Source organism: Bos indicus x Bos taurus, chromosome 22 (genome assembly GCF_003369695.1).
Source record: "Bos indicus x Bos taurus breed Angus x Brahman F1 hybrid chromosome 22, Bos_hybrid_MaternalHap_v2.0, whole genome shotgun sequence".
Lineage (NCBI taxonomy): Eukaryota > Metazoa > Chordata > Mammalia > Artiodactyla > Bovidae > Bos > Bos indicus x Bos taurus.
In genome coordinates, this window is record NC_040097.1 from 44,595,160 (window position 1) to 44,610,093 (window position 14,934).

At 40.6% G+C, this 14,934-nt stretch overlaps 1 protein-coding gene across 1 annotated transcript in view; it reads right to left on the reverse strand.

Annotated features, from left to right (window-relative positions):
• The window catches only part of TOPAZ1 (testis and ovary specific PAZ domain containing 1), a 62,746-nt gene extending 48,375 nt beyond the window's left edge, over positions 1 to 14,371 (reverse strand). Inside the window, exons 1-2 of the mRNA XM_027522698.1 lie at positions 13,534 to 14,371; positions 9,878 to 12,317 (exon numbers count right to left, since the gene is read on the reverse strand). Of these exons, the coding sequence (XP_027378499.1) occupies positions 9,878 to 12,317; positions 13,534 to 13,738 (2,645 nt within the window). The 5' untranslated portion in view covers positions 13,739 to 14,371. The remainder of the gene's footprint in view (positions 1 to 9,877; positions 12,318 to 13,533) is intronic.
• Between the last annotated feature and the right edge of the window lie 563 nt (positions 14,372 to 14,934).

Below are 14,934 nucleotides of genomic sequence, written 5' to 3' on the forward strand. Positions count from 1 at the left end.
TTATATACACCATTCTTTGAAGGCTTTGGAAAACATGAAGTAATTTTCCCCCAACATAAATACTAGAAACAGAGGTTGTTAGAGGAGGTAACTGCTGGCCGACCTGTGAGCTGGACCCAGGTAATCTGGGACTCCTCATTCCTTCATGTGTCCTTGCAATGTGTGTTCTGCTTGCCTTTCCCACACTGGAAGGTGCCCAAGGACACTGCCTTGGGATGGTAGGTGCTGTTGAGACCATCTGGATGCTATATGTGACTGAACTCAGTTAAGGTTTCTATGTAATCTTAAAGTATTCTGGAGGGTCTTCCCTGGTGGCTCAGTGCTAAAGAATCTCCTGCCAACACAGGAGGCAGGTTTGATCCCTGATCCAGGAAGATCCCATATGTCGTGAAACAATTAAGCCCATGTGTCACAACTATTGAGCCTGTGCTCTAGAGCTTGAGAACTGCAACTAATGAGCCCACGAGCCACAACTACTGAAGCCGGTGTGTTCTAGAGCCTGTGCTCCGCAACAAGAGAAGCCACCGCTACAAGAAGCCCACGCACCATGGCTAGTGAATAGCCCCTGCTCATTGGAACTAGAGAAAAGCCCGCACAAGCAACAAAGACCCAGCACAGTCCAAAGAAAAAAAGGTTCTGGTGGACTGGAGTGAAGATCTGCTCATCATGCAGCTGCCCAAGACAAGCCTCGGAAGTAAGTTCCTTTGCTTATTAAGTGAAGTGAAAGTGAAGTTGCTCAGTCGTGTCCGACTCTTTGCGACCCCATGGATTGTAGCCCACCAGGCTCCCCAGATCCATGGGATTTTCCAGGCATGAATACTGGAGTGGGTTGCCGTTTCCTTCTCCAAGGAATCTTACTGACCTAGGGATCGAACCTGGGTCTCCCTCATTGTAGGCAGATGCTTTACCATGTGAGCTACCAGGGAAGGACTTGCTTACTAAACCTGTTACCTATTAATCTGGAGTGATTTGCCTCTTTCTCTGGTTTCCCTCTGCCTTGTGTGTGTGTGAGTGTGTGTGTGTGTGTTGTGGGGACAGTTTCAGATTACACCTAGAAAACTCATGAGGCTGCCAATTATAAGTATACAGTTTAAAGAAAGGAAAAATAAAATTACAAACCAGACAGAAACATATACAAATCTCCCTCACCCCATCTTGACTCATGTCTATCTACTAGAGTATCTCCATTTCAATATTTCAAAGGTCTCTTCAACTCAACATGTCTAAATTTGAGCTCATAACCAGCACTGTTCCACAGTCCTAACTGTTCTGATCAGGGAATTGAAAATGCCCTTCTTTGAAACAAGAGAAACCAGGTATCATCCTTAACTCCTACCTTGGACCTTGCCACCATGTGATGAATAGATCTGCACTTCCTAAAATCTCTCTTAAATCCACCCCCACTGCTGGCTGAAGTCACCATGTGCTTTGATCTAGTTATTACAACAGCTCTTTGCCAATTTATTTTCCACACCCAAGTTATTATGATTTTTAAACTGTAAATCTGATCAAATTTTCTACTTAAAAAGTCCTTCAGTGAATCCTGATATGTTCTTAGAATAAAGTTCAAAATCACTATGGATTCTAGTTTATCTAGGATGATTCGTGTATGCCTCTTAACCTGGTGTATTAATTATTAATACCTCCCCATGTCCCTCTCAAAATTTTTGCAACTCAAAAGGTCAATTCTACTGTCATCCTATTTACAAGGCCCCACACAACGGAGCTTTCTGCATATTCTATAGCTTCATTTCCTACCACCTAAACACTAAGCCGTGGCATGTTATTTCTGTCTCTCAGTTGTAACATGCTCTTCCCTGTGGGCCTGTCTATAGACTCTTGCTTCCCTCTCACTTTTCTACTCACTTTTCTTTGCCTATTGCCTAGTTTCTGCTTATTCTTTAGTGTTCATCTTAAATGTCACGAGGACCAGGAAGCCTTCAACATCTTGTATTTTTCCTATCATATTTTATTGTATTTGTTTAATCATTTGCAGCCCTTGATAGACTAAACACTCTATGAAAATAAGGTCCATAGGCATCTAGTTGCTCTCTGTATACTCAGCCCCTAACATCTTCCTGGCCAGACATGAGGGAGACTCAAATGAATATTCCTGTTTAGGAACTTCCGATATAGGAGAAGGCACACATACATAATATCCTGAGATACAGGCCAAGAGAACTATTGGAACAAATCCCTAGAATAACATCTCAAATGTGATTTAAAGGACAACTGAATGAAAAGAAAGGAATTTGCAGATAAAGAAACATATGTAAAAGGATTCAAATATCTGACATTGTGGAAACAGTGAGCTGCCTGCGCTGCTCATCTTTTATTAGCCTCTCCTTGCACTTTCCCCCTCAACAGCCCCATAGCTGCCAAAGAGAGAACGGATGCAGATCCACCAAAGAGCCATAAAAAGCCACGCCAAGCAATTTAGACTCTGACCTTAGGTGGCTGAAAGCCACTGGAGCATTGCCAGCAGTCACTGGAAGATCAATTTCTATTTCCGAAAATTACTGAAGAGGAGGATATACCAAAAGAGCTCAGGAAGATTAACTAGGAGCTAATTGTAATAATATAGAAAAAATATGAATAAGATAATAGCAGTGAGAATTGAGAGAAAGGAAAAACCATGAGAGAGATTTAAGGTAATAACATGAAAAAGATGAACTGACTCAATAAATAAGAGAATTGAAGGATGTTTCAAATTATCCTGAAAGTTATATTCACAAAGAGGTATGGCTCCAGACACATAAGAGATTACTCCTTAAAAAAAATCCAAACCCCAAAAGGCAAATAGGTATAGCAAGTGTACTGCTTTTATATCAAAGTATTACAAGAGTACTTTTAATACTGCTGGTATAGTTCATAAGGGTGAGAAACTTTTCACTACGAACAACTAACTTACAAGGAAGGTAAGATTGCACATGCCAATCTTGTTAGAAGTAATTTTGTTTTAAATTTGTGAGACACAAAGAGATGTACAATTTTTAACTTTACTTAGAGTAGAAAAAATAAAACTGTAACTCCCATAAATATATTACAACTTTGTGTCAGTGGAGCAGAAAGGGAGAAAAATGAAAGGAAGGAGGAGGAAAGGAGAGAAGCAGACTTGGTTGAGGCTACAGAATACAGGGAATTAAAAGAGAAGATCTGAGTAAAAAGGAGAGGAGACTTAGGGAAGCTTCTGAAGAACAACACAGATTACATGAAGTTTATCCTCTAACAGAGCATTTTTCAAGGGAGTGATGAAATTTAATGGGTTCCAACCAGGATTTTTAAGTAAAACAGAATAAAATAAAAATATGATACTACACCACTTGTAGTAAGGAAAATATTATTTTTATAAATCCAGTGTCTTACATATTCATAAGTATGTACCAGATTGTAACGTAAAATGTATCGTTAGTATGGGTAACTGACAAAAAGGTTTGAAGATGACAGCTCTAGAATAATTATTAACAGAAAAAACTTAAAAACTATTGCCCAATAAAAATTCAGAACGTTATTGCTTCCTTTCGAGATGCTAACTATAGCTGAATGCAGTCGATGTTCACTTATTTATATATTCACATCCTGATTGTGAAAAAGACTACCCTAAACTTACTGGGGCAATTATTCTGTAGATAGTAGTGGCCAAAAGCAGAGAAGTATTACAGTATCCAATTCACTGGGCCAGAGGTTCCCAAGCCTAATGCCATGATGTGCAGTGCTCGGTTTCCTGACGTTACAAATAATAACTCCATCAAGTACAATACTATTTATTCTAGCAAAAACAAACAACGGTTTATGTGGTCCAAAAGACAAAAAAGTAAAAATCAGAACAATGCTTCTTTATACCTGATACTTTAAAGAGGAAGATGAGATGAGAGAGGAAAGGGGCCAAAAGAAAACAATGTTTGCTGGCAAGTCTATAGAGTAGTGGATTTGAAGCCATAGAGATAGCCAAAATGCCACTCTTCCAGCATGCTGTTTTGGGGAGGGGAGACAGATTTTGGAGCAGGTGGGCCTGGGTCCAGATCTGAGCTCTGATACTGACTGAGCTGAGTGTTCTTTGGAAAGTTAGTGACTTTGACTCAGTTTTAAAGATAGGGCCAGTTTCAATCTCTGAATGGTTCCACTTGCTGAAATAATATATGTAGCTAGCATAGGATAGACACAAAATGTCAGTTCTTACAATTAAGTGTAAAATTATGTACTAGAATTAGTGCCTCAGACACTCAGTGAAAAGGGAAAATGGACCAAGGTGAACTTCTTGAAAGACAGGCCAAGGAGTCTATATACAATACATGAGGGAGAGAGAGAGAATGACCTTTACTTTTGCTGGAAACTGGTTTTTCTTTTGTTTGTTTTTTTCGGGAATTTGGCATGGTAAACCTGGTGACAGAAGGCAAATCTCTTGGGGGAAAAAAACTAATTTTCTAAGATTCTGGGGAAGTAAGTGGGGTGGGTTTCTTGAGATGATATAGTTTACCCAGGGTACATTCATGCTAGGCATGGGTCTAATGGGACTCAAACTTTTTTCCCTTTGTCAATCTAAATCAATCCAATCGCTAAGGAGCAGTACAAATTTTGGTTTTTCTCAACCCTCTTATCTGGGCTTCCCAGGTGGTAAAGAATCCACCTGCCAATGCAGGAGATATAAGAGATGTGGGTTCAACTGAGCATCAAACATACAAGAGCATACACAACCCTCTTTTCTAACCTAATTAAAAGACGCTTACTCCTTGAAAGGGAAGTTATGACCAACCTAGACAGCATATTACAAAGCAGAGACATTACTTTGCCGACAAAGGTCCATCTAGTCAAAGCTATGGTTTTTCCAGTAGTCATGTATGGATGTGAGAGTTGGACTATAAAGAAAACTGAGTGCAGAAGAATTGATGCTTTTGAACTGTGATGTTGGAGAAGACTCTTGAGAGTCCCTTGGACTGCAAGGAGACCCAACCAGTCAGTTCTGAAGGAAATCAGTCCTGAATATTCATTGGAAGGACTGATGCTGAAGCTGAAACTCCAATACTTTGGCCACCTGATGTGAAAAGCTGACTCATTTGACCCTGATGCTGGGAAAGATTGAGGGAAGGAGGAGAAGGGGATGACAGAGGATGAAATGATTGGATGGCATCACCGACTCAATGGACATGAGTTTGGGTAGGCTCTGGGAGTTGGTGTTGGACAGGGAGGCCTGGCGTGCTGCAGCTCATGGGGCTGCAGAGAGTCAGACATGACTGAGCAACTTAACTGAACTGAGTGTTCTTGTACCTCAGTTTACATATTTTCATTTCAAACACTTTAGTTCCCAATTCCCTAGTTATATAGTTGTTGTGTAGTCACTAATTCACATCTGACCCTTTGTGATTTGATGGACTGCAGCCTGCCAGGATCCTCTGTTCATGAGATTTCCCAGGCAAGAATACTGGAATGACTTGCCATTTCCTTCTCTAGGGGATGTTCCTGACCCATGGATCAAATTTGTGTCTCCTGCACTGGCAGGCAGATTCTTCACTACTGAGCCACCAGGGAAGCCCCAGCTATATATTAATAGTAATTCCCTTGAATATTTGGCAGATTTTAAAAATCTCAACGATCCACTGTATAATATCACTCAACTGAAATTTTAGTATTTGTGACTGCAGATAATGCTGTGTCCTAGTACAGATTAACAGCATTGACTATTACAGACATTTTCAGATCACTATACTCACAGGCTAACTCAAAAGTTTTACCAATTTTACTCATTATCCATTTCTAAGTTCATCAGTTCAAGTCTTCAGGAATTAGTTCTAACATGCTAATGCTTTGAAATTTAATATGGACTTCCAACACTGTGGAGATTGACAATGAATACATATTCTAACATAACTGAAATACCTTACAAATTCTCCTTAACAAGGTCTGAGACTACTTCCCCCAACCATTAAATTAACTCAGGTTTGTCCACCTATTTTACCAAGAAGAGATAGTCTAGAGCTTCTGAAAATTTCCAGGCTTAGCCATCTTCAATTTCTATTTCTGTAAAACAGGAACTCTTTGCTTTCTGCCATTAGAGTGGTATCATTCGCATATCTGAAGTTGTTGATGTTTCTCCCATGACTCTAAAGGCAGAAAGTGAAGAGGAATTAAAGAGCCTCTTGATGAGGGGGAAGGAGGAAAGTGAAAGAGATGCTTAAAACTAAAATATTAAAAAAAACTAAGATCATGGCATCTGGCCCCATTCAGTTCAGTTCACTCACTCAGTTGTGTCCGACTCTTTGCGACCCCATGGACTGCAGCACGCCAGGCCTCTCTGTCCATCACCAACTCCTGGAGTTTACTCAAACTCATGTCCATTGAGTCAGTGTCCCATTACTTCACGGCAAATAGAGGGGGAGAAGGTGGAAGTAGTGACAGAGTTCATCTTCTTGGGCTCTAAAATCACTGAGGATGGTGACTGAAGCCATGAAATCAGAAGATGCTTCTTGGCAGGAAAGCCGTGACAAACTTAGATAGTGTGCTGAAAAGCAGAGACATTACTGTGCCGTCAAAGGTCTGTATAGTCAAAGCTATGGTCCTCGCAGTGGTCATATATGGTTGTGAGATCTGGACCGTAAAAAAGAGTGCGGAAGAATTGATGCCTTCAAACTACGGTGCTGGAGAAGACTCCTGAAATTCCTATGGAAGCAAGGAGACCCAACCAGTCAATCTTAAGGGAAATCAACCCTGAATATTGTTGGAAGGACTGATGCTGAAGCTGAAGATCCAATACTTTGGTCACCTGATGCAAAGAGCTGACTCATTAGAAAAGACCCTGATGCTGGGAAAGACTGAAGGCAGGAGGAGAGTGGGGAGACAGAGGATAAGATGGCTGGATAGCATCACTGATGCAATGGACATGAACTTGGACAAACTTCAGGAGATGGTGAGGGACAGAGAGGCCTAGTGTGCTCCAGCCCATGGGGTCACAAAGAATGGGACAGGACTGGGAAACTGAACAACAACAACACAGAAACTCAGAATCTAACAGGTTTCAAACTCTTAGTGTCACAGATTGAGGAAAAAAGAATGTATTAATTAGCAACTGGTTGGTAAAAGGGAGAGAGTTGACATTAGAAATTATATTTTAAGCTTCATCTAGTTCTAGAACCATTCATTAACAATTTTCTGTACAACTATTAGACCCTCTGGTGATCAGGCCTCCATTTTTTCCTGTTAAAGTTTATTCTAGCACTGTGGATAACTGTAACACTGGTATTTCCAATGTAGAAAAAGGAAAATACTAAAATAACTACTAAGGAAATTTTCAAGTTTATTTAAAAATCCAAACTTTAGAAGCAGAAATGAAAGAAAAAGAAGAGCTAATACAAGTATCATTGATGTTTCTGCCATGAAGGAAAATGAAGTTAAAATAACAGAATAACTATCTGAAGTAAATTTGATACTGCAAACCAAAATGGTTCAGCTTGGGCAGGAAAATCTGATACATAATTTGATACAATACATAATCCTAAAACAGAAAGCAAGAAGTGAATAAAAAAAAAGAAGGCAGTTTAGAGACGGGCAATGGAGAATTAGTTTGGCCTCAGACTTTTCCACTATAACACTCAAAGCCAGAAAGCTGGGATGAATAACTATATAGTTGTGAGAAGAAAAAATACAAACTAAGAATTTTTTACCCAATTTGTTCACAATAGGCATTCTTATGTGCCCAAGATCTTAGGAAACACAACAATCAAGAACCATTGAAAAAAAATTGCTCTGAAATCTAGTCAACTAAGAAATGAATCAAGATAGTCAAGATTAAAGGAGAGTAAAAAGAATTGATGGTAAAGACTGAATCAACTTAAATACAGAATGAAGTCTTTGGAAATTCAGATTATTGATGAGAATGTAAACGTCACAAGCCTTAACAAGAAAAAACAAGAAATTTTAAGAAAAATGTAAGGGGCAAGATTGGGAGAAAAAGTGAATATGTTCGTCTTTTATCAGGAAAGCAAATGTTACTGTCTGAAGTTAGAACACAATTTTTAAAAGTCATGATAACAAAACTCAAACTTTAAAATAATCTTTCTTATTAGCTTGGGACCAACTGTTAGGAACTAATTTCTTGTGGTAAAGAGGTTTTTGATTCAGCAATTCCTTTAGTTTTACTTCAGTCTCTCCCTCCCCAAGTTAAGTGTAAGTAAAATTAAATGTTTTTACTAAAAAGTGGCATGATCTAATTTCTGAAATTATATCCCCATACATGCCTAGACAGAAGTCTGGAATGACGCACACAAATTTTGAGTAATTAATTTGTTATTTTGGGTGGTGGGATTCCCTCCCTTTTACACTTCTATTGTAATGAACATGTGTCATTTTAATGCAATCAGCCATTATTCTAAGAAAGGAAAAAAAAGTATAAAAAACAAACTTTATGCCCACTTCATAACACTTCTCTCTTTCTCGCTTCAATTGCAGTTCATTGTCAACATCCTGTTAATTAACAGATGTTTGCTTTTGAATGCCAGATTTGCTCTGATTTCTCTTTGCATTCCTCAAAGGAAGCATGGTAGAGGAAGAGTTAAAAGCATCTTTAATAACTACCCTTTACTGAGCTCTCACTATTCATCTAGTGTCAAACTAATACCTGTCCCATCCATTCACTGATTTAATTCTTACAACCCTGAGGCAAGTACCTCCCCTTTTAACAAATAAGGTAAAATAATTTGCCTAAAAGGTCACAGAGCTATTAGGGCAAGGAGAAGACTCAGAAACTTAGGTCGGGCTATAAGATAGTTCAAGTTCAGATTCTGTTACTAGTAGTGTCAACCTGGACAAGGGACAACTTGTCACCCTCATTTTTTCCACTTCAAAATGGCAGATTACCATCCTCATTACATGGTTTTAAAAATAATAGATAATTAGTATTATCTATAGATAATAGAGCTCTTGGTTCTTCCTTTGGGATATAAAAAGTACTCTATTGGGTGATAGGTTACAAGTTCTTGTAACACTAAGAACATCAAGAAGAATGTAGTATCACTAAATTTATAAATACCAGAGAAATTTAAGTCATGTACCATTGAATCTTAGTGAAATGTGTTTTCTTATTTTGACTCTGTCCACAAAACACTCCAATATTCGAGTATTATAACATACAAAAACAAATTAGAGCTTCAAAATTATGAAACTTAGTAAAATATAATATTAAATAAAATTTGAGCCAATCAGATAGATCAAGTTCCTGAACATGACGGTTATTACTTGGCTCTGTTTAAAGATGATTCAGGCAAACTCACCCTCTTTGGGGACTAAACTATCATTTAAAACCATCTCCCTAAAAATAAAATCATGAAAAAAAATTTTAAGCTTTTTCCCTCTGAAAAGTGGTTTAACTTTTGATTTACTTTTAAGTTTTAATTCAAATAAACTTTTCCAAGACTTCTCTGACAAGTGAAAAATAAATTTTTTTATCTAACAAGGAAGCCACAGAAAATGGGTTAAAATATATATACAGCACTTTTCTTAATAAGTAACTTGACTGAAATGAAAGTATATCTGTATATTTACAATGATTAAAAAGCATGGAGATCAACTTAAGTGACTTTTGAAAGAAGCAATCTCAGTAATTTAAAAAGCCACTTTATAAACCACCATTTAAAATTCCAAACAGCTGATCTGCTCCATTATAATTTCAAATATAATAATCATTTTATTTCAAGTCTAAGTTTCAGGATAATGACACTTCCAGGTCTCAGCAATAATACACTATATTACATTTAATAAATAACTGGGTTGAAAAAATAATGGAGCATCAATATGATCACTGAATAAATTAGTGACACCTAAGACCAGAAAGTGCTTTTGAAACCTGCAACAATAATCTGCACCAAAAGGCATATTTGAACATGCATACCTCAAGTCATTGCTTGGTTCTTTTTTGTCTGGAAGTTCCATGTGCTTGGAGTCTGTCGATTGATGCTCTTCAGCAACATTGGGCTCCTGGCTTATCATGGGAACCTCTGAAGGAAATGAGAGTTCTCCTTCATTGGAGACTCCAAAGAGGTCTGGGTCATCTTGAATTACATCAATTACGAGGACATCATCTTCATATGCTTTCAGAATATCTGGAAACCCCACTTTAATTTCTGAAAAGTTCTCAGTCATTTTTCTACCACTAACTTCAGAGGAAACTGCTTTGAATGGTTCTTGTTCATTGGAATAGAAGGTGGGATTTTTCTCTATACATCCAGGATCACAAGAAAATGTATTATTTTCAACTGTGAGAGAACCAGCTGCATTATTAGAAATAATACGGCCTGATGCAGAGATGTGGTTAGATGGTTGTTTATTATTACCTTGCTTTAAAAAGCTCGGAGCAATAATACAGGAATTCTTACTGCAGAATGAGTCAGAACTAGCTTGCACTGGAATTACACTACGTTGTATACTCAAAGATTGAGGTCCTGAAGTTACTGTGACAGCATTTTCTTTAGTTCTACTCTGCCTTACCTCTGCTCCCGATACACTGTCAAGAAGTTCTAGGGGACTATATACTTCTCTCTCTGATGACTTGGCATTAATTTCTTTTCTTTTTTCTGTTTTGTTCTTAAGTAAAGGAATTTTAAAATTAGTCAGCCGTCCTGTGTTCAGTATCTTAACTAGGTCTGGAACAACCAGTGCTTGCTTAGTAATGCATGCTTTTCGATGAACAGTTTTGCTTGTAGAGTTATTTGCTTCCTGACCATCCTGGGAAGCCACCGTCAAATTCAGTTTTGTTAAATTCCCTCTATCTTTTTTTTTACTTCCTGTTAAGTTGTGAGTCATATTAGTCAATGAAGTATCTTCAGTAGTATTAGAAACTACCTCTGATGCACTTCTGCTTAGTTCCTCTGACTTCATTTTTTCATCATCATTGACTATAGGTTCCTTTATAACCACTGAAGTAGGTTCCACTGTAGAGACTGAAGGTAAACAATTTAAATTAGAATCCAATTTTTCTATACTTGAAGATGCACTGTTTGTTTCTGTTACAGAATTTTGTAGCATTAATTTGGAGTCAGTTAAGTGAGTTTGATTCATTTGATGTTTAAGAAAATCATCCTGCCTAGAACTTTGTGGCAAGGAAGCTTTTTTCCAACACTGGGCAGATATTCTAGCACATGAATAACAAGGCCAAGTTCTTTTGCCAGTCATTGGTATTGTTCTTTGACAGCTATATTTAGATTCTTCAGCTTCATTCTTCAAGCTTTCCCTAGAAGACCTCTTTTCAATAGGAAAGCAATCACTAAGTGACTTCACTAATGAGTTTTTCATTGACTTAAAATAATCTTCTGGTGGATCCATGCTGGTACATCCTAAAGGCTGTGAAACATTCTTTGTTTCTTCTTTTGAAAGTTGCTCAAGGGCTTTCTGAAACACAGCATTTGCACAATGTTCAGGACTTGTTTTTTTCCCTGTTTCTGGAAGACTTAATAAAGGATCCATTGGTGACAGCGTATTATTATTTACTTTTCTCAAAACTTTCAAAGAACTTTTTTTAGCTTCTAAAATCTCTGTTTCTTTACCATCAGCACCTGTTTGGTTTCCTTGTAACATCAGCTCAGATTTGTTACACATATTAGAAAACTTCATCTCAATAACCATTCCATTTCCTTTTTCAGACACCTTCATCCTTTTTCTGGATTTTCTCCCAATACTGCTCTCCTCTATTGAATGTTTAGTTTTTTCACTTTGAAGGCAGGAAAATAAGCCATTATTTTTACTTAGGTACGAATCATTTTCTTCAAGCAATAACTGACTTACTCGCATTACGTTTTCTTCAGTTTGTAAAAGCTGAGGAATATTGCTTGGATCAGTCTTATCTATGAGACTCCTAGGGTTTTCTTTCTTTGACTTTGAGGAATTTTCTGGTACATGCATACATCCTCCATCAGGTTTATATGCAAGGTTATTTTCATCATTACAATCCTTGGAATGGGAGAGACAACTGCAATCATGTAATTTTAAAATGGAATTATTTTCTACTCCAGGTGACAAGCTGTTACAAGAATATTTCAGAGTATTCTTGTACAGTTCATCTTGGAATTCAACCTTACTGTTTTGTGTAGCCTTATTTTCAGTCATTTTGAGAGCTGGGCTTTCTAAGCTTTTACATTTTTTAATTCGAATTCTTCTTTTAATACCTTCTACCAACCTTTCCTTACCCAAAGACTGCAAGAAAGCCATACTTTGAAATTCACTGCATTCCACTGTTGGGAAAGATTCCGAACTGGTTAATGATTCCTTTCTTACCAGGTCAATCCCTGGCTGTGGATCATCACTTGAGGCTTCAGTAACTTTTCTTTTTTCCTTGGCTGATCAAAACAACAAAACACACCAGAGAAGATTTTATATTGAGGGGGAAAAAGCAATACAAATTAAAATTAAACAAAACAAAACAAAAAAGTGAAGTCATCCATTTTTATTTCCCTGAATAGCTCTAGGAAAACATAGGTTTGTTTTTAAAATCAAAGACCTAATTTCTATTAAGGAACTACATGCGAACCTGTATAAATTCTAAGGTAACTGAATAACCTCTAGCATCATCACTCCACACTAGCCAAAGTGGCTCACTGGTAGGAGTCCCTTTTATAGTGCTGTGCTGTGCTTAGTTGCTCAGCTGTATCCGACTCTTTGTGACCCTATCGGCTGTAGCCCGCCAGGCTCCTCTGTTCATGGGGATTCTCCAGGCAAGAATACTTGAGTGGGTCGCCATGCCCTTCTCCAGGGGATCCTCCCAACCCAGGTCTCCTGTATTGCAGGTGGATTCTTTACTGTCTGAGCCACCAGGCTGCTGCTAAGTCGCTTCAGTCATGTCCGACTCTGTGCGACCCCATAGACGGTAGCCCACCAGCCTCCCCCATCCCTGGGATTCTCCAGGCAAGAACACTGGAGTGGGTTGCCATTTCCTTCTCCAATGCATCAAAGTGAAAAGTGAAAGTGAAGTCGCTCAGTCGTGTCCGACTCTTAGCGACCCCATGGACCGCAGCCTACCAGGCTCCTCCGTCCATGGGATTTTCCAGGCAAGAGTACTGGAGTGGGGTGCCATTGTCTTCTCCAAAGCCACCAGGGAAACCCAACAATTCTGGAGTGGGTAGCCTATCCCTTCTCCAGGGGATCTTCCCCACCCAGGAATGGAACCGAGGTCTCTTGTATTACAGGAGCATTCTTTACCAGGAGAGCTACCAGGGAAGCCCTCCTTTTATAGTACTTCTGGCCAAGGCACCCTAACGGGACAAATATCTTTGTTTTCCCCCTTTCTGGGCAACCGTGCGCATCAGTAAAGTCCATGCAGATTCAAGTGAAAAGCTACCGATAAAACACGGGTGAAGGAGAATGGGTGCAAAGGCTAGAAAGGGAGTGACCCCTAAGTGCTCTCTTTCGGCGTCCTCCCGCTTGCAATGGGAGCTCCGCCTCCTTCGCCGCTTCTAAAGTGGACCTGTCAGATGGGTCTGAAAGGCCGCCATGTCCCCCCAGCCCCTCCGCCCGCCGCCTCGCTAAGTAAGGCCTTCCCAGTCCCGGATGCCTCACCTGACTTGTCACTTTCCACCTCTTCTCTCCCAGACGCCCGAGCCACCATCCTCCTCTTTTGCCTGCTCTCCTCGAGCCCCTCCGCCTCGGGGCCGCAGCCTCCTGCCTCGCCTAGCCCTGGCCGCCGGCTTCTCTTCCTCAGGCCTCGAGCGTCGTCTTCACGCCCCGGGGCCGTCGTGGGGCCCGAGGGTGGAGCCCGCGGCATCCGCCCGGGGCTGCCAGTCTCCCGCCGACGCAGGCCGCTTCCGCTCGCAGGAGCCCACACCAGCCGCGGGCAGGCTGCTCCTTCCGCCAGGTACCTGAGGCTCCGCCCCGCGTCTCTCGCCGCCAAGACCCCGGGACCGGAAGCGGAAGTGGGGCTCGCGCGGCCTGGTAGTGGCAAATACGACGAGGCTCAACGGGCGGAAGGACCGCGAGGCTCTGTGGCTGTCGCTTCTGGAGTTCACTGCGCGACCGTGAAGCCTCCACGTCGGTCGGGTCGAACCTTCCACTCTCACCTGCCACCTCTCATGCCTGGTTGCTTTGAAAGACCGAGTGGCTTCTAACTCTACCCCTGACTTCTTGGGGTCCCGTTCCATCTGCCTTCCCGACGTTGTGTAGGCAGCTCAGCCTCCTGTTATGCAAAACTGAACTTATTTTTCCTCACAGAGTTGCTCCTTTTGTACTGGTGGAAGTGCCGCTGTCTACCCAGCTGTCTGAGTAAGGAACCTGGGAACTGTCAGAAATACCCTTTCGACTTGATCCCTCACATCTGCATTCAGGACATCTGCTGGATTCAACCGGAGAAGGCAATGGCACCCCACTCCAGTACTCTTGCCTGGAAACTCCCATGGACGGAGGAGCCTGGTAAGCTGCAGTCCATGGGGTCACGAAGAGTCGGACACGACTGAGTGACTTCACTCTCACTTTTCACTTTGATGCATTGGAGAAGGAAATGACAACCCACTCCAGTGTTCTTGCCTGGAGAATCCCAGGGACGGGGGAGGCTGGTGGATTGCCGTCTATGGGGTCGTACAGAGTCGGACACGACTGAAGCGACTTAGCAGCAGTAGCAGCAGCTGGATTCAACTTTCTGTGTTTGTCAGCCACTCACCTTGGCTCCAGCTTGCAGACTCTGACTGACCTACTGCATCAGCCTACTGGATGTTACTCGTGCTTCCATCCTTGTGCTTTTTCAGTCAGCTTCCACCTGCCGCCAGGCCATGCCCTTCCATTGAAAGGGTATCTTGGCATTTCCCACCTTGGCCTTTATTGAACCTCCTTTTCTCAAAGACTGAAACTAACAGAAAGTGTGTTATTTGCTCTTTCATGTATGGCCCCTGAATATTTGATTTTTGTCTCTCACTGCCACTGTGGGGGAGAGGATGTGCTTCATTGGAAATCTATGCACAGGAGTTACCT